The sequence below is a fragment of the Xenopus tropicalis genome, chromosome 5 (assembly GCF_000004195.4).
Source record: "Xenopus tropicalis strain Nigerian chromosome 5, UCB_Xtro_10.0, whole genome shotgun sequence".
Taxonomy (NCBI): domain Eukaryota; kingdom Metazoa; phylum Chordata; class Amphibia; order Anura; family Pipidae; genus Xenopus; species Xenopus tropicalis.
The window spans coordinates 145,901,507-145,925,684 of record NC_030681.2 but is presented as its reverse complement, the minus strand read 5'-3'; the positions used below and the strand labels follow the sequence as shown (position 1 = coordinate 145,925,684).

Here is a 24,178-nt window from a genome sequence, read left to right as displayed (position 1 = left end):
GGAGCATAATAGTCCATAAACTACTGTACTATATAAATAAATAATATTATAGAAGAAATATCATTTCTACTAATTGTATTTTTATCTTAATGGTAGACAAATAAAATCATAACGTTAAGTTCTGCGAACATTAGAACTCTGAGTGTTGTCTATAACACACCCTGATCAGCAACTCGCTAAAATATGAATTGTGAAATGAATATATGGAACGTTATATTAATATAACAGGGGTTTCTTAGCCTTTTACCACTTGGGTCACTTTTATCATAACTGACACTCAGGTCTCAGCCATTTGTACCATGAATATACCAATTGCTATTACATTTACAGGGTTTATACTACCTCTACATAAATAACAGTAACATGAATAATTGTATTGTAATATTTTATCTTCTAAATACAAAATCACTTTGGGGCCTGAGTTCGTGAGAGATTGCTACTTCTTAGGCCTTACAAGGATTGCAGGTCTCAAAAGTGAGTCTGGCCTCTTGTGTTATGTATTGTATTAAAGCCCCATTAAGACTGTGTGGTCATCGAGCAAAACCTATTTGTATCTGTAAAGCCATAAAAAATCTATAGTTTTTGCCAATATTATTAATTAAATGTGCAGGATGCAAGGTATTACAAAAAAGTATCACAAGGCAACAGGAATATTACCATTTTCCATAACAACATTGTGTATCTGATGGTGATGGGAAGTGTTGAGAGTAGAAGTCCAAGTCCATGAAACTAATTAGCATCTCTAAGACAGAATGGTATATTCCATCAATGCTAATGGGCAATCACCTGCTCCTCACTCCTTACTCAAACACCTAGTCACAATGGTTCCTTTAGAATGGGCCGGGGCCCAGGAGACAAGTTCATTTGCGTTTTAAAAGTATTCAGCAAAGAGAACTGACTCCTCCCACATTGAATCTCCATTTAAAATTTGGAGCTTGTGTTCTTCAGACTAAATTCTGCCTCTCAAGACTCAAGACCTTCATCTGGAGCAGGTTGTGGAGACTGCATCTCTTAGAAAGAAGTCATTTTGGTCACCTGTTTAGACGGAAGCTGCCACAAGTCATCTCCAAGTGCCCCAGGTAACAATATGCTACCATTGCTGATCATGTTGAATGTCGACTTCATATGGGCCGAGTTAGACAACTTTATGGGTTATTTACAGTATGTGATAGTGCAGAGTTGTTATTTTTTGGAATATAATTGTGTAAATGGTGGTAGTGTTAGTTGGTTATTGGTTAAATAATATCTGTTTCTCTATTTGTAAAATATAAAATGAGAACCATATATGTCTTTGGTTGTAGGAAACGGTTTTGTATCTCACTTACTGAAATATGGCCTTGCTAAGTATTAAACCGGGCACACAACTATATAGTGCATTGTTCTTCTATGTTATTTTATACCCTTATGAATGTACATGTAGTTTTCATAAGAATAAGAAGAACAGGTGCCATATTTGTGTCCTTATTATTTATACAATATATATATTTATTGTCATGTTGTTTAATCCTATAGTGTGCAGTAGGCTGACTTTCATTACCTCTACTTGTAATGTTTTATTGAGGTATATATATAAAGGAATATACAATATTCAGAAGGGAATGAACCCCTGGCAAAGTCAGCTCCTACAAAAGTGCCCCTGTTCCTACATGTCTGCCTAATGCAAGGCCAAACATGGCAGATTCAAACCACTCTTTGGCACAAAGCCCATGTTCTTGGGGTATGGAAAAAGTAGTTTGAGGGGTTACCCCTTTACGTAATTAAACCCATATCTTAATTATAAGTGCAGGCTAGGCCCTCACAATTTTGAGCACAAAAGAAAAATATCCTGTAACTCAGTATCCTGAATTACAGAATATTTTTCTTTTTGTACATATTATGCTCTTTGGTTCTGGGGTTGCATCCTGATAGCTATGGTGCCATTGTGACTGGCCACGTGTATCCCCAGCAGTGTATTAATCATCACAATTTTGCACATAAAATAAAACAAGTATTTGTATTTCCAGATCAAAGACAATCCAAAAGACAGACACAGTCAGTCCACAATGCTTGGAGCATCACAAATTGGAGACCATTACCACGTTATCAAGAAGCTGGGCCAGGGTACCTTTAGCCATGTCCTGCTGGCTCGAGAACGGATCTCAGGTAACATTAAGCTACTGGCGCACTGTTGCAGTAATACATTCGGCTGCATTACATGCAAATAATGCATAAGACCTAGATATGTAGTCCTTCTGCCAACATGGCCAACAGCCACTTCTCAATCAATGGTAACACTGGTCCAAAACAATTCGGAAACTGATGTCTTATATCCAGGGCAAGGTACATTAGTTCTGGGGCAAAAATTTCCCTTGTGCAACCCCTCAGTGTTGACTTTCCCAAAAGTCAGCATATTTTTCCCAAAGATAGTGTCTGCTACAGACTTCATTATTAACTAAATGTGAAGTGGCTGCTGGTGGGAATGCTTTGATCAACAAATATCTAAATTGCCTAGGCCAAATAAAGTTAAAGGGAAACTCCGGGTTCCAGACCCCGCAAGAGCCCCACAAAACACAGAAACCCCTAATATAACTGTAATCACTGTATGCTGTTCCTTCAAATGTATGAATAGATATCACTTTATATGCTGAAATCCATCTGCAAAACAGTTCTCTTTGTGCATCATTTGAAATCCTGGCAGGGGAGGAGGGACTAAAACATTGATGTTACAAATTGTAACAGCTTACAGACAGCATACAGGAACTACATAACCCACAATGCATTGCACTGTGATGTTCCTTTCCTTATTGACACCATGTGTGCTGGGAATTATGGGATTTGTGCAGGCTGAAGGCAGGCTGAGGACAGATTATTATTTTATTATTATTAACATTAATTTATAAAGCACCAACATATTCCGCAGCGCTGTACAATAAGTGGGTTTCATACATTGGACATACAGAGTAAGATATAAAGCAATCAATAACTGATACGATTACTACTGTTGCATACTGTATTGCAAAGTTGCTTAAAGTTAACTTCAAAAAGCTAAAGTTGAGTTTGGGTGGAGTGCCCCCTTAAAAAAATGCAATTAACAGTTACTGTGCGCTTGACTCTCTGCTGAGAAAGAAGATGCCAATCTCCTTAACTCCATTGCAATCAGATCTAAACAATAGGTTTTGACGCTATCTTCCCCAGACTCCCAGTGCATAGGGTGTAAACAAGGACTTAGTGGATAGACATCTATTGGCCACAACCCTCCCTTTTACTTTCATACATCGTAATGGTTTTTATCTTTTTACACAGGTCATTCTGTTGCCCTGAAGTTTGTGAGGAAGGACAGAACTCGCCAGGCAGCCTTCCTTCATGAGTTAAACATTTCAATCTCCCTCTCGGACTACCCAGGAATAATAAAAACCTATCCCACCTACATTGAGACGTTGGATTACTTCATTTTCACGCAAGAGCTGGCACCGGCTGGGACACTTCACTCAATCATTGAGTCAGAGGTAAGAAGGACACAGCTATTCAATGGGATAAAATATCACTGGGATGCCCATTGCTTCCCTTTGTAGCCATGATCTGTCTGAAATTATCTGTATCTTGAATCCTTAGTAATTTTCTCTTTTTACCCATTGGCAGGTTGGCATTCCAGAAGAGGTGGTGAAACGTTGTGCGGTGCAAATCACGGCGGCGCTGGACTACATTCATGGCCGAGGACTTGTGCATAGAGACCTGAAGCCTGATAATGTTTTACTGATGGATAAAGAATGTTATCACATTAAGCTTTGTGATTTTGGTTTCACTCAGAACGTGGGCTTCCTGGTCCCTTCAATGTCGCACATAATTCCATATATGCCACCGGAACTTTGCAGCCTCAAGCCTAATCATCTACTTGTCTTGGGTCCAAGTATGGACATCTGGTCTCTTGGAATTCTCCTGTTTGTGGCACTGACTGGTTACTTCCCATGGGAAGAAGCTCTTGGACATAACCAAAAGTACCAACTGTTTGTCCATTGGAAGAATAATAGAAATTATGTTCCGACACCTATCTTATGGGATAGGTTCACACAGGAGGCATTGGATATGTTTCTAATGCTGCTCTCCGAGATTCCCTGTGCTAGACACCCCCCTGATACTGTCCTGAAGTTTCTTCATTTCCCCTGGATGGCTAAAAACAACAGTGATGGTTTGGTGGTAGAAGGTGATCTAAACATCATCATTCTCGAAGACAACAACGAGCTGCCAGTCATTGAGTACATAATACAAGAGCAGGAACAAGTGATAGTGGTTGAAAACACAGATGATATAGAATTTATGTATGTGGACAACGCACAAATGCACCTAGACCCCAACAACCCGGTTATTATGCTCCTGTCGGAGAACACTTCGCTAAGTCTGGGATCGGAAATCGACATCACCTAAACCTCATCTGCTCCTCAATGTGGTTTAGCAAGTACAGGACAACTGTGTCCAATCTGCCCAAGTGGGAGGCACGACTGGGAAGTGGCTACGTCCAGTGTGTGAGTATGTCTGCACTTTGTTATGGGTGATGAATTCACCACCATCAAGTTCATGGGAGGGGTTGGACCAATGAAAAATGAGAATTAAGGAGCAGACAAGTTTAAATGAAGGAAGATATGTCTATAAGAACAAAATTAAGCTGTAGATGTAAGAATTGACTTAAGAAAGACATGTCCTTCCTTCATTAAAGAGCAACTGTAGATAGCAACATCTGAAGAATGATATTTAATAAGATAATCAGTACTACTCGCAATATACTATATCTTATTCTACTTTTTTTGATTTAAAGATGTAATAATGTTCCTTTTCCATAGTCATATCATGGGGCTGAAATCTCAGTGCTCGTGTTAATACACATTTGTACTAAAATTGATATTAAATGCAAAGTTAAGCAAATGTTATTGGATGATATATAGTATTTTGTGCTTATTTTTTAATGAAGCATTGCATTTATATATTTATATACATATATTTTTTAAAATTTATATTTAAAGGCAATAAACAGGGCTTATATTATAAAAAGTCTTTTGTCATGTGTGTGAAATATGAATCAAGATTGTTTTTCATACAGGTATGGGATCTGAAAACCTGTTACAGGGAAAGCTTTGAATTATGGAAAGGCCATTCAATCAAATAATTCAGCTTTTTAAAAATCATTTCCTTTTTCTCTGTAATAATAAAACAGTACCTGTACTTGATCCCAACTAAGATATAATTACCCCTTATTGGGGGCAGAACAGCCCTATTGGGTTTATTTAATGGTTAAATGATTCCCTTTTCTCTGTAATAATAAAACAGTACCTGTACTTGATCCCAACTAAAATATAATTACCCCTTATTGGGGGCAGAACAGTCCTATTGGGTTTATTTAATGGTTAAATGATTCCCTTTTCTCTGTAATAATAAAACAGTACCTGTACTTGATCCCAACTAAGATATAATTACCCCTTATTGGGGGCAGAACAGCCCTATTGGGTTTATTTAATGGTTAAATGATTCCCTTTTCTCTGTAATAATAAAACAGTACCTGTACTTGATCCCAACTAAAATATAATTACCCCTTATTGGGGGCAGAACAGTCCTATTGGGTTTATTTAATGGTTAAATGATTCCCTTTTCTCTGTAATAATAAAACAGTACCTGTACTTGATCCCAACTAAGATATAATTACCCCTTATTGGGGGCAGAACAGCCCTATTGGGTTTATTTCATGGTTAAATGATTCCCTTTTCTCTGTAATAATAAAACAGTACCTGTACTTGATCCCAACTAAGATATAATTACCCCTTATTGGGGCAGAACAGCCCTATTGGGTTTATTTCATGGTTAAATGATTCCCTTTTCTCTGTAATAATAAAACAGTACCTGTACTTGATCCCAACTAAGATATAATTACCCCTTATTGGGGCAGAACAGCCCTATTGGGTTTATTTCATGGTTAAATGATTCCCTTTTCTCTGTAATAATAAAACAGTACCTGTACTTGATCCCAACTAAAATATAATTACCCCTTATTGGGGCAGAACAGCCCTATTGGGTTTATTTCATGGTTAAATGATTCCCTTTTCTCTGTAATAATAAAACAGTACCTGTACTTGATCCCAACTAAGATATAATTACCCCTTATTGGGGGCAGAACAGCCCTATTGGGTTTATTTCATGGTTAAATGATTCCCTTTTCTCTGTAATAATAAAACAGTACCTGTACTTGATCCCAACTAAGATATAATTACCCCTTATTGGGGCAGAACAGCCCTATTGGGTTTATTTAATGGTTAAATGATTCCCTTTTCTCTGTAATAATAAAACAGTACCTGTACTTGATCCCAACTAAGATATAATTACCCCTTATTGGAGGCAAAACAGTCCTATTGGGTGTACTCAATGTTTAAATGATTTTTAGCAGACTTAAGTTATGGAGACCCAAATTCCCTTATCCAAAAAAACTCAGGTCCCGAGCATTCTGGATAACAGGTCCCATACCTGTACTATCAAAGTCCATGCAACCCAAGGTTACACATATTGTTATTTGTATTTATTTTGTTTCTAGGGATATTTGCAGTTTCTAAAACCTTCCCAGGTACTTATCATGCTTATTGTACATTACACAGAAAAGGTGTAGCCCCTAATGAATACAAATAACCACACCCACAATTGCTTTTATTTCAAGATACATTTACTTTCTTTTTGCAGGGCTTTCTGACTCAAAACAAGACATCATTTGTATTAAGAAAAGGCACAGTAGACTGGGTGGGGCTTTATTTAGCCAACAAAGAATGTCTACAGAGACCAGAGGATATGCAGGGTCACTGGCCCTTTAAGGTTTTTCCATAGAGACTTGGAGAACGGTGAGGGGATATTTAAAAAAACAAAACCTTGGAATATTCATTAACATTTAAAAAACAAGTTCTGGTTTTCTAGAATGTTCTTAGTGGGTAGATTACAAAAAAGCCTATCATGCAGTCTGAAGTTGTGCTCCGTAGTGGTTTGGTATAGGAGTCGAAATATTCTGCATGTAATCATTGTTGCCATAGACCCTTTCTTTTTTAACCAATGGCATTATGACTTGGCATTGAGTAGAAAACCACGACACGGGATCGACCCACACAAACCTACCCAACACTAATAAAAACCTTTGTCTCCCCATCTCTGTATCCATAGGAAGGCGAGAGAATTCAGCTGAGTCTCGAGGAGATGAGCTTTCACAATCAACATGTCTAAATGCTCAATATGAGGAGCTTCATTTCTGTTCTTTTACAGTGGGGTTTTCTCATGCCCCCCCCCCATAGGTCTCTGTACAAATGCAATTCCAGCCCCCCCTTTAGTTATACCATTGGCCAAGTATCTAGTTGTCTAGTGGGTAGCAAAGCTATCACCCCGGAAGCCTTGTAAGGCCATTAGGTGTACATGGTATTATTTCCAGCAGTATGGGTGGGTATTAGCATTGACTTGAGCCATTTAGATGTATTGTGCACATTACGGGGCTGTGTGCTCCCTCAAAGATCAGCTGACAGGAAGTGATGCAGCTCTAACTGTAACAGGAAGTAGTGTGGGAGCAAAAGGCAGAACTCTGCCCATTCATTGGCTGATGGGGCCTAGCATGTATGTGTGCCTTGGCTTGTTTGTGTGCACTGTGAATCCTATGATCCCAGGGGGCGGCCCTTAGTGTGTAAAATGGCAGTTTTCTATTTAGGATTACCCAATGGCACATACTACTAAAAATGTATATTATTATGAAAATGGTTTATTTAGATGACGCAGGGTTTTACATATGAGCTGTTTATGCAATATATTTTTAACCTACATTGTTTGGGGAAATAGTTTTCCTGTTAGCAAAACATCAAGCTCCATGAAACTGAAAATAAAATAATATAAAACATAAAGGTTCTGTTGTCGCTTTGGTTGGAGTGCATTTGCTTACCTACCTGCCCGCTGTTTGCAGACTGTCAGCACCGCTGTTCCAGCTTTATATTGTCAGTAATACACATACTCAAACACAATCAAATCTGTCGACGCTGAAGTAGGATGGAAACCACAGCAAATAACCCCTGAGTTCCACCGTACTGAGCAGGGCTGACAGGCTGCATGCCTCGGCAAATCCCACCATTTCATCAGCTCAAATTGCTGCCCATTCAGGCTTCCACCTGTCACTTTAACTTGGTACGGCTTAAAGGGTAACCTCTCCCTCTCTGGGGGGGGACCTGTATCTATTTTGCTGCTATGACTTGAATGGAAGTTAAAACTGAAACATGGTGACAGTATTTGGGTATTAGTGAGAGATTTTAATATGGACACAATAGAAATACAGGTATGGGACCGGTTATCCAGAATGCTCAGGACCTGGGGTTTTCCGGAAAAGGGACCAATAGGGCTGTTCTGCCCCCAATAAGGGGTAATTATATCTTAGTTGGGATCAAGTACAGGTACTGTTTTATTATTACAGAGAAAAGGGAATCATTTAACCATTAAATAAACCCAATAGGGCTGTTCTGCCCCCAATAAGGGGTAATTATATCTTAGTTGGGATCAAGTACAGGTACTGTTTTATTATTACAGAGAAAAGGGAATCATTTAACCATTAAATAAACCCAATAGGGCTGTTCTGCCCCAATAAGGGGTAATTATATCTTAGTTGGGATCAAGTACAGGTACTGTTTTATTATTACAGAGAAAAGGGAATCATTTAACCATTAAATAAACCCAATAGGGCTGTTCTGCCCCAATAAGGGGTAATTATATCTTAGTTGGGATCAAGTACAGGTACTGTTTTATTATTACAGAGAAAAGGGAATCATTTAACCATTAAATAAACCCAATAGGGCTGTTCTGCCCCCAATAAGGGGTAATTATATCTTAGTTGGGATCAAGTACAGGTACTGTTTTATTATTACAGAGAAAAGGGAATCATTTAACCATGAAATAAACCCAATAGGGCTGTTCTGCCCCCAATAAGGGGTAATTATATCTTAGTTGGGATCAAGTACGGGTACTGTTTTATTACTACAGAGAAAAGAAAAACATTTTTTAAAATGTGAATTTTTTTTAAAATGGAGTCTATGGGAGATGGCCTTTCCGTAATTCGGAACTTTCTGGATAATGGGTTTCCGGATAAGGGGTCCGATACCTGTATATCATTATTTATATGCACTAGCTATTTGTATTACCCACTCAGTAGGGGTCCTTTACTATATGGTCCTTTTTGAGCACCAGAATAAGCAATGAAATTATCTTCTTGGTTGCTATGGGTTACTAGAACCACACAAACAGGCAATAGTAAGTGTTTATGAGTGGATCGAGTGCGCGTACCTGTAGTGAGGTGTCAGACGAGCAGGACACATCCTCCTTAATAAAGGTTTCAAATGAACGCGGGTACTGTAACGGGCACATCTGGTGGCTGGGCAGGGTTCGGCCGTAGAAGGATGACTGGATGCTGATGGTGGTCCTGTGAGGGCATCTAAGTGAAACATATTCTCCATCACATGCACGCAGTGTATAATTCTTTAATATCCTAGAAATGTAACCTGTCGTAATAAAAAGAAAGGCGGGAAACTACTTGTATCGTAAGCGTGACAATGACAATCATTATGTGCAAAAACATGTTATTAATTAGCAGCAGCCCATCAGCTCATTGGCTAGAAGCTCAAACGCCTCTTTCCCACTGTCACATGGTCTCACTGCCCCCCAAGCTCATTCATTTTCAATATTTTTGTTGCCATTAATTATAATGAGGTTTCTTGGTGCTAGGATACTTTCTATATATGTATGAAAAACATGTTCTATGCACGTACACTATCAACCAATATTGCACTAGCTATGGGAACAATATGGCAGCTCCCTCCCATGGATCAATAAAATCACCTAAGGGGTTATTTATTAATACGTATTTTTTTTTCTCCAAAATTTGAGTTTTTCTAGCTAAAAATCATGTATTTGAATAATGGGTTAAAAAAAAAAACCACGAATGGTCATGTAGAAGTCAATGGGAGCTGTCCTAGAACAAAATGTGAGCTATTTAGTCAATTCGAGTTTTTCAAAATATTTTTTACGCTCATTGACCCATTAAAAATGATGAACTACAATTATGGGATCCATTATCCAGAAAGCTCAGAATTACGGGAAGGTTTTTTTTTGTAAAATTTGTAAAAAGTATTTCCTATCATTTCTCTATAATTATTAAACTATACCTTGTACTATATTCTGATTTTGTAATAAATAAGGTAACATTCATTTTTTTTTAGTTTCAAGGTTACCCGAAGTAAAAATATAAATATATAAATGTTGATAAATAAAACCCATAGCAAATAAATTCTCTGTACTTATTTATTCCCTGAACACAAGTACAAGAGAACTTACAGGCGTAAACGTGCATATTACAGACAGACCCTTTATCCAAAAAGCCCCCCCTCCCAGGTCCGACACATTGCAGAACTCTATACAGTTACCAGTATAGGCTTTAGTAGCCTTTACCCCATATCAGTGATGATTTGAACAAATGAAAAATATATATATAGGGCTCATCTACACAGATGTGGGGTGTACAATTGGGACTATTAGGGCCCATTGACAGAGCATTTTCCCCTGTACCTGCGACAGATGCAGTTAACAATTAAACACCCAGGAAAAGAAAACACACAGGGGAAATAGAATTCTGCCATTGGCATAAAATAAAAATAAGGACTCCTTATACCTGGCATCCCCTTACCTGGCCCGGACTGGCAATTTATTAATTCTGGCAAATGCCAGAGCGGCTGCTGTAAGATGCCATTGTCACTATTTATTGGTCTGGGGGGCTCGGGGGGAACATGTTGCTCCCCAACCCCTTGGATGTTGCTCCCAGTGGCCTCAAAGCAGGTGCTTATTTTTGAATTTCTGGCTTGGAGGCAAGTTTTAGTTGCATAAAACCCAGTGTAAAGCCAAACAGAGCCTTCTATAGGCTGCCAGTCCACATAGGGACTACCAAATAGCCAATTATAGCTCTTATTTGCACCCCCAGGAACTGTTTCCATGCTTGTGTTGCTCCCCAATACTTTTTCCATTTGAACGTGGCTCACAGTTATAAAAGGTTGGGGATCCCTGCATTAGGGAATATCCATGACCTGCCTATATACCATGCAGTAATGGTGGGTGCTACTTGCACTAAATACATAACCCAATTTATGTGCCTAAAGGCAATGGACATTATACTGTGCTGCACTGTACCACACATTGCCCCACCCTTGTTTCAATAAATATGTGTATAAACCAGTATACTGTACAGGAAAATGATAAAGGTATGGGATCTGTTATCCAGAATGCTTGGGACTTCGGGTTCTCTGTATAAGGAGTCTTTCCATAATTTGGATCTCCATACCTTAAGTCAAGGATCATTGTAACAATGAATAAACACAACAGGATTGTTTTTGCCTCCAATAACGATTAATTATGTCCTACTTTGGATCACATACGAGGTTCTGTTTTACTACTACAGGAATCAGTCTATTATTCAATTAGGATAGCATCTATGGGGGATGACCTTCCCGTAATTCGTTACTTTCTGGATAATGGATCCTATACCTGTAGAACATGCTTCATGCCAATATAAGTTAATCCCACCTAAAGTCTCTTTCAGCGAGAGCTCACATGTTTATTTGCCGACTCCTTACGCACAATATGGCCGGAGCTACGTTTCATCACCCCAGGACTGTGTCCAGCAAACAAAGCAAGAGACAAAAGGCAAATTCTCGGCTATTAAAGGCTGACAGACACACGGACATAGTAGAAATAAATGAGTGTGGCGGGTAGGTAATTCCACAGACACATTGATCAAACGATACTTTGCAGAGAAACTCCCAGCTGAGCACAAAGGCTGGACCCCGCTCTGATACCTGCTCCCATTCACTCACAAAGGGGGAGAATTTCTGAGGTTACACCTCTATCCATCAGCTGTCACAGCTCATTGCCTGCCATTGTTCTCTTTCCCACAAGTAATCCAACCCCATGTCTGGCAGCGGCACTGCCTACAGCTCGGACACACAGGGACACAGACAAATACAGAATGATTAGTGATAGAATCACCACCACTAATTACTGCTAATAGGCAAGCGCCACACAAACCAGGGACAGGCACCCAATGCAAGAAGGTCTCTCCCTAAAGAAGTGTTAAAAGTAGATACAATAGAACATTTCTATGCGTTTTTCCTATATTAGGAAACCAAAAAAAGTGACATTGCTACTTATAGTACTCCTATTTGACCACAAATATGTATAATGTATCCAAAAAGGATTAATTATTAGGAGGGAACTCCGGCTTCCGAACATAAATCTGTTAAAGAGCCCCATACATCCCAGAAACCCCTTATATATCTGTAATCACTGTAACCTGTTCCTTCAAAATGTATAAATAAATACCATGTTTATATGCTGAAATCCAGCTGCAAAACAGTTCTTCTCTTTCTGCATCATTTGAAATCCTGGCAGGGAAGGAGGGACTAAAACACTGATGTTATAAATTGTAACAACTTCTCCACAGCTTACAGACAGCATGCCCCAAGAGGAGCAAAATCTTGATATTACCCGACTGAACATCATAAACTTGGGTGGGACCCACCAAATGAGTCAAACTGCATATTCACAAAAAAAAAAATCAAGCCTTTTTTTCAATTGCAAACTCACAAATTTGATGTATTTGAGTTTTTTTATACTCTGATTTTTTTAATATACAGCAAACATTAGTTTTTTTTAAATTGTGAGTTTATTTGAAGTAGAAAAAAACTCCAAAATTGTCAAAAACTCGAACATTGATAAATAATGCCGCTAGACTCTACATTAGACTGGGACCGTATTCGTCGAAATCTGTCCTTCGTCAGGGCGTCTAGCCAGCGGACTGGGGGTAGAAATGTAATTGTCTATATTATTTGTACCGTCAAGTCGGCAAGTCACTTTGTTTATCATTATTTGTAAAGATGTCAATAAACAATGTCGAAACCCTAGAGAACGTGCGCCTTAGTCAAGTATGGTAGCAGCCAGATGCACCATAGCAGTAAAGGTGGCCATACACGTCAAGAGATCGGCGAGATCACCAAGCGAGCAGATATTCTCCCGATATCAGGGGAATTTAGGCTAATTGTGTCGTTTGGCCCTGGGGCCAAATAATCAATTTATAACGACAGTAATAGGCATGGTCATCCGAATGAATTTTTTAACCTGCCCAAACGATATTTGGCCAATTTCAGGCCAGATATCGGTTGCGCAGCCCCGTCGGTAGTGCCCATACATGGCCCGATTAGCTGCTGAATCGGTCTAAAGGTCCCCATACACGGGCCAATAGTAGCTGCCGATATGGGTCCCTTGGACTGATTCGGCAGCTTATTGGCCCGTGTATGGGCAGAACTGAGCGGCTTGGCCGACCGATATCTGGCCTGAAATTGGCCAGATATCGATCGGGCAGGTTAGAAAATCCAGTCGGATCAGGGGCCGCATCGGCTCGTTGATGCGGTCCCCGAACCGACTGCTCCATGGCCGCAAATGTCATTCGATCGTTTGGCCCCAGGGCCAAACGATCGGATTATTTTTTTTTTAAGCTACTTGCTACCCGATATCGCCCACCCGTAGTGTATGGGGACCTTAAGGGTCCGATATCGGCAGCTACAATCAGCCCATGTATGGCCAAATGAATGTAAATGTCAAAACTGCTTAGAGAAGCAATGAGCAAGTATGCATCAATTCAGTTTTTGGGGTTTAGATCCCCATTAAGGAACATGGCTTGGGATATGTAATCTTGTTTGTTTTTCTGTCCCTTCTTCTTCTCTCATTGTTCGAATGGAAAAAAGGCATATACAAATAAAAAATGTTTGTCTTGGTATTTCTTTCAATAAAATGTCAGTCCGATGCTCCAACTAAGCAGAGTAAGGATAATGTAGGCAGATGTTCCTTTTTCCCAGAAGGAATCAGTGACCCAGTCAGTGTTATGAACACATAATCCTGTTATCTCAAGAAAAGAGCGAGAATCCTTTGGGAACTATCCATCAAAGTCACAGTCGTATGAAAGCAGCACCTATGGCAGTGATGTCAAGTTGCACATGGAAGTTGGTGCCTGTAATTCCTGCTGTTGTTTCAGGGATATCAAAGGCAGTCGATAAACTTCCATTCCCAAATTCCACCTACACTGGCCGAGCTGGCCCATTAATTGCACGGAGCACCCGTCCCACGGGGGGGAGAGACACAGTTTGGGAACAACTATTTCCCAGTATATACAGACACACGTAACACCAGCTTAAATGCACAGTCCCATTAGTATAATGTTAGGGAACTATAGGGGGAGGGTCCAGCTCCCCAGAGCTTGCAATCTATTATAGTGTTTAGAGTGATGCAATTGAAATATATTTATGTTCATATTATGAGTTCACATAGTATGTAATATACACACTAGAAGGCATTTGTTTTCATGCTTTATTGATGATTTTATCAATACGCTGGTTTTATAGCATGTGTGAATGAGCACATTTATTTACATTTTTCCCTCTATGCTGGGTTTATACCAGGGGTACAGTACTATAATAAGGAATAGCCAGGCCCAGACTGGCAATCTGTGGGTTCAGGCAAATGCCAGAGGGGCTGCTGTAAGGTGCCATAGACACTCACTATTTATTGGGCTGCTGGGGCTGTTTGTGCCTCTGGGTACTTGAAATGCCAGGGCCTATTTTGGATGGTAGTTGACAGGCTGGGCACAAAAACTGGACCACGTGTCAGCCGGTCAACTACCAAGTAAATTTTTCTGCAACCTGAGTTCACCCCTTACTATTGTCTATTGGATCATTCTCATATATGCCTATTTGGAAATTGGATTCCAGTCTGGGCATGGGTATTTCCCTGCACTAAGCACAACTGCAAAGTGCAGGATCAGCCCCCTAATATTTGCTTAATCTGGGCACAAATTGCCGTGTGTGCTGCGGTCATAATTAATTGTGCAACACTCGGATTCACATAATTCGGAAGTGGATTCACCAACTGTTTAGTGCACCACTTTTTGATCACACCCTCTACAGCAGGGATCCCCAACCTTTTTTTACTTATGAGCCACACACAGATGTTGGGGAGCCACACAAGCATGAAAATGTTCTTTGGGGATGCCAAATAAGGGCTGTGATTGGCTATTTGGTAGCCCCATGGGGACTGCTGGCCTGCAGGAGGCTCTGCTTGGGGTAAAACTGTGTCTCTGGGCTTCCAAAACTTGTCTCCAAGCCAGAAATGTAAACATGGCACCTACTTTGAGGCCACTGGGGCAATAACAAAGGGGTTGGTGAGCAACATGTTACTCAAAAACACTGGTTGGGGATCACTGCCCTTCGGGGGAGATGCCAGCATGAGTTTTCCCATTACCAAGCATAGTTCTACAGGATTGGGTATGGGTATAGAAACCCCCAGAACCCAGAAAAGGCCACCAGCAGTGCCAATGAGCACTAAAGTCATAACAAGCTCTATCATCCCCATTATTGGCCTTAAAAGCACAGTCACTTAACAAGATACATTTGACCATTACCCAGTGAAAGCAAAGACTTCCATAAAGGGATTGGGAGTGAGTCTTGCATGTCACAGTGTTGATGGGACCTGCTGTTTATGGGATCTCAGCCATTCAGGAATGTTCCTACCTGCCACAAGCTATTGTCTGCCGACAGATGTCGGGACATTTCCCACTCACACTGACAACAGATTCTTCTTACTGACGAGGAGATCTCCCTGAAGGCTGTCAGGTCAACAGGTTTAGCTCTGCAGCCCAGAGTTCACTGTAACTTTCTAATTAATAGTGATTATTGACAGCCCGAGGTGTGAACTAACCAGTCATTGTATTCACTTGCCATTGGCAGCTGTGTCCAACTCCATTAATATTCTATTAACAGGGAAGGGCTTTGTTCCTTCTGTATCATTCTATATTTTACTAGTCTGCTTAATCTCAGAGGGCCTTCTATATTGAAAGGTAAACAAATTTACTTTAGGAACTTTTAGCCATGCCTATTGGCCACTGATTCACAGCCTGGTGTATAACAGACAGGTCTCAATACAAACAAAACCAGGGTTGAGGCCACATCCCACTACAACCTCTTTGCTGCCACTCTACTTGCCTATGCTGAGGCATTCTCATATGGGACACACTGGCAAAGTGCAATAAATATTTTCACAGTCCAGTTGGCACATCTCTGGTGTTCGGCATGCAAGTGACACATGAAGTCTATTCTTTAGATCAGCAGTTTTCAACCTGTGGGTCGGGGCCCCTTTGAGGGTCGAACGACCCTTTCACAGGGGTCGCCTAAGACCATCGGAAAACACATATTTCCGATGGTCTTAGGAATAATTTTATGGTTGGGGGTCACCACAACATGAGGAACTGTATTAAAGGGTCGCGGCATTAGGGAGGTTGAGAACCACTGATTTAGATGCACGTGTGGGGCCCTTTGACGAAAGGTGCTGAGGGAACCCTGGGGATACCGCCTGGCCTAGAAGTAGTAGTAGCTCCAGGTTGCTACGACTTCCCAATGGTACTCTATTCCTCTTTGGCGCCGTGTCCAAGATGGCAGCGTCCTTGGGCAATATGTGGGACACTGGACCGGTGACATCATCGTGTAGACATGTGACAACACCGCACTGCGCTTGGGGTGAAAATTTTAAATAGACGCCAAAGCCACGGGTTCAAATATGCCCAAATATAGGTCTTTCCCTGTAAAGTTCCTGGGTGCATCAGAATTACTAATTTGGCTTGTTCTACCAGTTCCTGACTTTCTGTTTTGCTCCTGACTATGCCGATTGCCACCTGTAATGATCCTTTGCCTGAATTCGACTAAAGCTGGCCATACACGTGAAATGCCTGAAGAGCAGAAAGTGTTTCCAAGACACGAGGCAGCTTGTTATGACCTGTCTACTAGGAGCTGTCGGTTTAGCGAAACACTAGAAAGGCCTATTTCTAATAAATTATATGAAACCAGCCCAGGATAAAAAGCTGTGGTTAGAGCACCATGACATCATACTCACTAGGCTACAAACACCGCTGTCATTCTATTTAATAAACTATCCATGAAAAACTGAGAAACTGCTTTCACTAAAAAACCCAACTTTCCCTAATATATTGTAGAAATAATAAATCTCAGACAGGGGCAGCACAGTGGTTGGCATTGCTGTCTTGCAATGTTGAGGTCCTTGGTAAGATTCCAGTTCTCTGGTTTCTTTCCACACTTCAAAATACACACATGAATTTTAATTGGCTCCTGATAAAATTGACCATTTTGGGTTGGTATGCGTTAGGGTCCTTGGATTGTAAGCTCTAGTGGGATGAGACTGTAATGAGCGCCCATAGGCCCCACATGAGTTGGCAGCGCCGATACGTGCCACATGGTTTCCCAGCGACGGAACGCCGGCGCTCGCAGACACGTGACATCATCAAGTTGCACTTTTATGCCAAATTCAAAATAAAAGGACGCTTAGTACCCGGGTTCAATGACCATTAATAGGTCTTTTCTCGGAAAAGCTCCTGAATGCAATCGGTTTTGAATCTCTGCTCTGCCCTAGACTATGCTGATTGCTACTTGCCACAAACTTTTGCCTGAATCTGATGGACAGCTTCCCTCTTGGTCCTGACCTCAACCCCGATAAAGGCCTTCAGCCCGTGACAGAGATTTATGAAAATTCTGTCACTGTATAAAGAACAATAACAATAGACATAACAGAAAAGTGAAGTGAAGGCCTAAAGCAGTGATCCCCAACCAGTAGCTCGAGTAACGTTACTCACCACTCCCTATAATATTGGTCCCAGTGGCTTTAAAGTAGGTGCCATTTTTACATTTCTGGCTTGGAGACAAGGTTTGACTTGGAGACACAGTTTTACCCCAAGCAGAGCCTCCTGCAGGCCAGCAGTCCCCATGGGGCTACCAAATAGCCAATCACAGGCCTTATTTAGCTTCCCCAAGTAACATTTTTCATGCCTGTGTGGTTCACCAACACTTTTTACTCACAAGTAAAAAAGTAACCCTGGCCTAACGGTCTCCATGATATCAGTCGCTGTGATACTGCAGAAAGCTTTGTATATCACATTCAGATACCCACATACATCTCTGCAATATCTTCAATATCTGCAGGGCAGACATGAGTGATGGACCTCGGAAGCTTCAGATGCAGCCGCAGTGAGAAAACACAGCCACTTGTGGAGAGATGGACGGAAATAATTGCTCTTCTGACACTTCTTCCAGCAAATATGTTTAATTAGGGGGCATAAGCTATTTTCTTTCGTGCCTGGACAAAACCAGCAGATGGAGAAGATAATATATTATCAGGCCCTTTTCATACAGAGAACTTTGCAAGTCCATATGTTGGCTATGTCAACGGAAACTCTCCTCTCTGACTTATTATATTACTAAGTCAATATGTCTCTCGTACTTGACTTGTTATCACACCTGCAACTGTCTGGGAACGTTAAGGAGCACTAGTATGCAATGCCTACATGCAGGTCTCCATGCAAGAACTAGAGGTCATAGGTGAATACATATTTTATCACTAGTTAAGAAAGGATAACTACTGTAATTAAGATGTCACTAAATAAATACAAATAATATAGAATTTATCTGCTGGTGATTAATAGGTCGATTTTGCTGCCAAGTTGGGATCTCTTGACAAAGTAAGGAGCTTATTGGATTGTATACAAGACTAAAATGAAGTTCACCATTATGGACCAGATGGTCCAGTACACAGCCACATATTGCTTGGGCCGGCAGGAATATCATGTTGTGAAGGACCCCATAGATGGTGTCCTGGATATTGGCATGGGAACTGAATGGAAAGAAGCAAATCTTAGCTTATGCTTTATGTCATTCTGGGACTCATGGTATTTACTTTGCTACAGAAATAATCAGGAAATGTAATGTTTAGTGTGAAATCCTTTGCTAAAGGTCCCCATACACGGGCTGATTTTAGCTGTCGTTATCGGTTCCTTAGACCGATTCGGCAGCTTATTGGCCTGCGTAGGGGCAGCAACGGCGGGCATGCCCGACCATTATCTGGCCTGAAATTGGCCAGATATCAATCGGGCAGGTTAAAAGATTTAGTCGGATCGGGGACTGCATCAATGAGCCCATTGCCATCGAATTAGCCTAAACTTGTCTGATATCGCCCCCCCGTAGGTGGGGATATTGGGAGAAGATCCGCTTGCTTGGCGACATTGCCAAGTAAGCAGATCTAAACGTGTATGGGCACCTTAAGACTATTGATTCTCCAATTAGCATTGGCAGCACGAGTCCAAGAGAATGTATGAGAAGCGCCCGACAAATTAGGGAGAGTGATCTCTAGGTGCTGTACATACACAGATAGATCCGACAAGCTGTCAGAGTTCTGTTGATACATGCCTTGCATTTATTTATTGTACATTCGAAGGAACTATTTCACACTTTCCCTACCAAGCCCGAAGGCAATATGCTTACTGTATTGTCAATTTCTACAATATATATATATATAATATATATAGCAAAAAAGGGGAAAGTTGTGCTCAACCATTAAATTAGGCGGGGGTGCAATGAGGTTGTGACCACAAAATACATAGAAACAACAACAAGAGATCCTCTGCACTCACCCTTTATCAATATATATAGGACATTAAGACATTCTGTGCATTAAGCTACTAAGAAATGCCCTCCCCTTTAAACAAAAGTATTAATTTTCACATACCCCTTTTGTATACTCAGCAGTTTGTCTTATAACACCATGAGAGAATCAGAGTTAATAAAGTTTCCTTCTTCCACAAATGCTTTAAAGAACCAAGGAGACTGTAAGCTCTTTTGTCAAGGCCCCTCTTTACCTCTTGCCTTGGTTTTTTATTAGTTGTATTTTCATATGTAATATGTATGTTCAATGTATGCATTTTTTTTACAGGACAGCACTATGGAATATGTTGGCGCTTTATGGAATAAGGTAACAAAAATTCCCCTTCCACTATGTGCTGTCTGCTTATTAACAATTTACATCAATTTTCTGTTCACTTCACCTACATATCCCCAAACTTTCTGTACAAATTGTAAGCAGATTCCTGTTAACCTTTCAAACAGGAGTTGAAAGATCTGCCCAAATGGCATTTTAACGATCTACAGTAACCTCTATCCCAACCAGTCAATCAGGTTCTTTCTTTGCAAAAAATTCCACACACCTTAAACAAGTAGCGATGTCCGATTTCACATTTTGTTATCCTTAGGTCTTCTGTTGTCATTGCATAAAGCCTTCTCTCAAAGAACGTGTTCTATGAATATTTTAAATTTTTAGGTATTGAGGGTAAAAAATAAGCACTGACAGCTTGGGCTCATTACAAGGTTACAAATATATAAAAATATTGGGGTACAGTCATCCTGACTGGGTTACAGGGGTACCCAGGGCTCAAATACCCACTCACCCCAAATCCCCCCCTAACTGGCCTTCAGGCTGGGCCCCCTTAGCCCATAACAAGGTTACAGATATATAGAAACATTGGGGTAACAGTCACCCTGCTATAGTTCCAGGGGTACCCAGGGCAGCAAACAAGCCCCTCCTTCCTGTAACCCTGACTATAAGTTTACATGCAGCCTGTGCCCTGGGTGTACAGGGGCAACTGAATCTGCCCACATGCTGGGGGCCTAAATGGTCTGATTTCCAACTGGAATATGGTCTGAATTGTCCATCTTATAAGTAGATGTTGTTGTAAGTATATTGAGCCACTAAATAACCTGATCTCCATGTCAGACTGTTCATTAAAATGGCTACTAATTGACCAGACCTACAACTCTATTTAGCTAAACTGCCTAATGATGTGCAAGCTTTGCTCTTAGGCTGACTGGGTATCAGACCATACCCATCGAGGTTTAGCCTGCTGGGCTTCATCTCCCACCTGTTTGATACTTGTGATAGGCAGCACCCAAATGGGTTGAGGCACGTTGCAAAGCCAACTATTTCCATGGCAATTAGTCCACAATCCCTGAGCTTTTTACATAGAGTTTTGTCAAGTAACATAACTGCAAGAGAACCAACAATGACAAAATATATGCAACATTCTCCTTCTTGTTAAGTCTCCACTCTATCGTGGCACATAGAATGTGTAGCATATTGAAAACCCCTATTTAAATTAAAAATGAATAAATAAATAAGATTGTCTCCTTTATTCTGCAGCTCTATAGAGACAGAAAATGTGATTAAAGAGGGCCCTAAAGCTGGCCAAGCTGCGGTGGGATGTTATACCCTATATCCATGCAATTTGGACTCATCCGTGTTAATACTGCCCTGATCTTATTGGCCCACAGAAAAAAGTCAAGTGTAACAGAAACGCAAGCTTTTTATTTTTTTACAACTTCATAAATTGGTCCCTTAATCTTCTCCCCTTGGCTGGCGCTCTGATTGATAGCCTAAATAACGTATCTTACTGGATTTAAGGTCAGCTACCCCACAGAATTTCTAAGCGCAGGCTAATTGAAGGGAAGCGTTCTGGCCGAGTAAGCACAGAACACTGTAGATATTATATAACACATCATGTTTTTTTTCCCTTTCTTCAGGCTGCTCAGCTGTAAAACCACATGAATACGTTCCCACCACTGTGGGGTCACTACAGGGTCTGCTGCAAACACCACTTTTAGTAAAAAGCACTAAACTTAATGGATCATTTAGGGGCAGATTTATCAATATTTGGATTTTTGTGGTTTTTTTGAAACCACAACGAAAGTCATTTCCACAAATGAAAAAAGATGCAGATAAAAAATGGAAACAGCAACCTTTTCATACTGTCGCACAAATACAAGCGTCAAAAAACCCTGAAAACCTCTAAAATCATAAAGCAAAGAAAGTTCTTTTAGTTGGAATGCAAAGTTGACCCACTGGGATTAAACTCTGGTTCCCCGAATCCAAAGACTAAGATACCCATGTAAAAATGGAAAGAGATGGGTTCACTTCACTCTGGAATGGCAGATGGTTCACTCAAGTTTTAGTGATCATATTTCTAGTCAATATCTGATTGGGTTGTCCAAATATTGCCTAGGCCAGCCAATAGTGTTGCTTTCTGTTGACTGCCTGTTGGATGTCTGTAGTGATGAGCGAATCTGTTCCGTTTCACTTTGTTGAAAAATTTGCGAATCTTTCAAAAGATCCGCGAAACGGTGAAAAATTTGCGAAAGGGCGAAAATGTTGTGTGGCAACAAAAATTGTCGCCTGCGGCTATTCTTTTGTCGCCCGCGGCTATTATTTCGTTGTGCGGCTATTCTTTTGTCGCCTGCGGCTATTCTTCTGTCGCCCGCGGCTATTATTTCGTTGCGCGGCTATTCTTTTGACGCCCGTGACTATTCTTTTTTGACACCGGTGACAATTTTTGGACGTGCAGCAAATTTTTCCGCGAATCCATGCCTGGCCAAACATTTCACCCATCACTAGATGTCTGCATTTCAATAACCCCTCGTGTGGTCAGTTGGCAAGCCAAGGGCCAAACCTTCACATCTACCTAGCTCTTTGCACTTCACTTCTAATCTATGTTCGCAACGACTCCCTGTTCTCTAGTTAATAGGGTGACTCAAGTTAGAAACTAGATAACTAGTTGGTTGAAGAGCCCACCAACCGGGTTGCCAAATCAACCAAAGATCCACTAGATTTGCAGTAGTACAAAAATGAGCTTTTATCTGCAACATAGGGAGATGTTCCTACAGATGTGTGCATAATACATAAGAATACCTTTATGCTATCTCTCTGCACAGGCAATGAAAAAATGTAGGGAGTTGGCCCTGCTACATTGGGCTTAGTACGGGGGAATAGTTTATGGTATAACTATGTATGTATGTATGTATGTATGTATGTATAACTTTATTTATAAAGCGCCACAGGGGTACGCAGCGCTGTACAATATACAAAATTACACACAGGGAGGACAAGTGTTATAATAAATACAATTAATAAGTATAAATGCACAGGGAGTAAGTGCCATGTGGTATGAGACACAGTAGGAAGGAGGTCCTTGCCCCGTAGAGCTTACAATCTAAGTGGTTGGGTAACATACAGGCACAAATTGGAAGGTAAGAGTGCACTAGGTATGGGCATTTGCCCTTAAGCGCAGGACTGGGCAAAATAATGTTTTAGTGGAACTATGGAAGAGCCAATCAGAAAATCTAGGAAAGTACCCCTGTTGTGGACAGTAAAGGTGTCCATAAAATGTGTCACCAATGGTGCAGACATTTCCCCGGCATGCCCATCTTGAGGCGGGCAATATTGGATAACATTGACGGAATATTGTCCATCACTGATGGTTTCCTCACCCCGAACCTGCACGATCAGCATCTTCCCAATTTTTGGGCCCCATACATGGGTCAATAAGTCTCAGAATTTTAGGCATCCCCCAGTGACTGTAATCATTCACCTTTTACCCCAGGCTGGTGCCCCTGTTGGGAGAAAACCACCCCAGCCCAGGGTAGCTGTGAGAGCGCGATCCTCCCCAGCCGGGGGTAAAAGGTAAGCAATTTCATTTGGCACTCCCCAGTGATTTTTAACTTTCTTTCTCCTTTAATGTTGTCACACTTACTGGACTATTAGGCCACACCCCAATTTTTTTCAGTGGGGTTATAAAACAATGGGCATTAGGAGCTGATAAGGGAGATATATATAGTTACATAGTTACATAGTTACATAGGGTTGAAAAAAGACCAGAGTCCATCAAGTTCAACCCATCCAAGTAAACCCAGCACACCCAACCCATATATTCAGTTTTAAAAAAAAACGTGAAGAACTGCAAATTATTGTACAATGACCCTTTATTTGTTGCTGGTTTTTGTCTATGTTAATACACTACACTTTATTTTCTTACTATTAATTAATAGATAAAACAGTTAATAAATCCATTATGGGAAGAGAGTTAATAATACACTGGGAGAGTAAACTAGGAAAATAAACAGACATTCAATACTCAATAACATGCATGTAGTAAAAGCTTAATGGGTGTGGGGGAGAAGTTGATGTATCTCTCTAGTAAATGGGCAAATGAAAATAGCTACAAATCTATTAACTTTTGTCTCTGGCCACAAAATAAATCTCAATAGAGACCCAAGCACAACAGAATAATCATCCCGCATAATGGGGCGGGGGGGGGGGGGTTGGAAGATGGTTCATAGGAATGTCGTTCTGCTCTAATTAGCACTCTTTCTCTCAGGCCCTCAGGAGGATCCAGTTTCTTTCC

General features: G+C 40.7%; 2 protein-coding genes across 5 annotated transcripts in view; one reads left to right on the top strand and one right to left on the bottom strand.

Annotated features, from left to right (window-relative positions):
- Nucleotides 1-24,178, bottom strand: part of eva1a (eva-1 homolog A) — a 167,851-nt gene that overhangs the window by 118,114 nt on the left and 25,559 nt on the right. The window contains exon 2 of one of the 2 annotated variants that reach the window (XM_031901453.1): nucleotides 9,307-9,521. In XM_031901453.1, the coding sequence (XP_031757313.1) occupies nucleotides 9,307-9,521 (215 nt within the window). The remainder of the gene's footprint in view (nucleotides 1-9,306; nucleotides 9,522-24,178) is intronic. The other variant, XM_031901454.1, reaches the window with a different exon arrangement.
- On the top strand, nucleotides 962-8,160 carry sbk1l (SH3 domain binding kinase 1 like). 3 transcript variants are annotated; one of them, XR_001171977.3, is made up of 6 exons: nucleotides 962-1,079; nucleotides 2,004-2,142; nucleotides 3,283-3,485; nucleotides 3,619-4,499; nucleotides 6,694-6,848; nucleotides 7,162-8,160. XR_001171977.3 is itself a non-coding variant. In XM_012971374.3 (4 exons), the coding sequence occupies exons 2-4, from the start codon at nucleotides 2,043-2,045 to the stop codon at nucleotides 4,399-4,401; spliced, it is 1,086 nt and encodes a 361-aa protein (XP_012826828.2). In that variant the 5' UTR covers nucleotides 962-1,079; nucleotides 2,004-2,042; the 3' UTR covers nucleotides 4,402-4,702. The 3 variants fall into 3 exon arrangements, 1 of the variants encoding a protein (XP_012826828.2); XR_001171978.3 differs by lacking the exon at nucleotides 6,694-6,848 and having other exon boundaries at nucleotides 7,162-8,061; XM_012971374.3 differs by lacking the exons at nucleotides 6,694-6,848; nucleotides 7,162-8,160 and having other exon boundaries at nucleotides 3,619-4,702.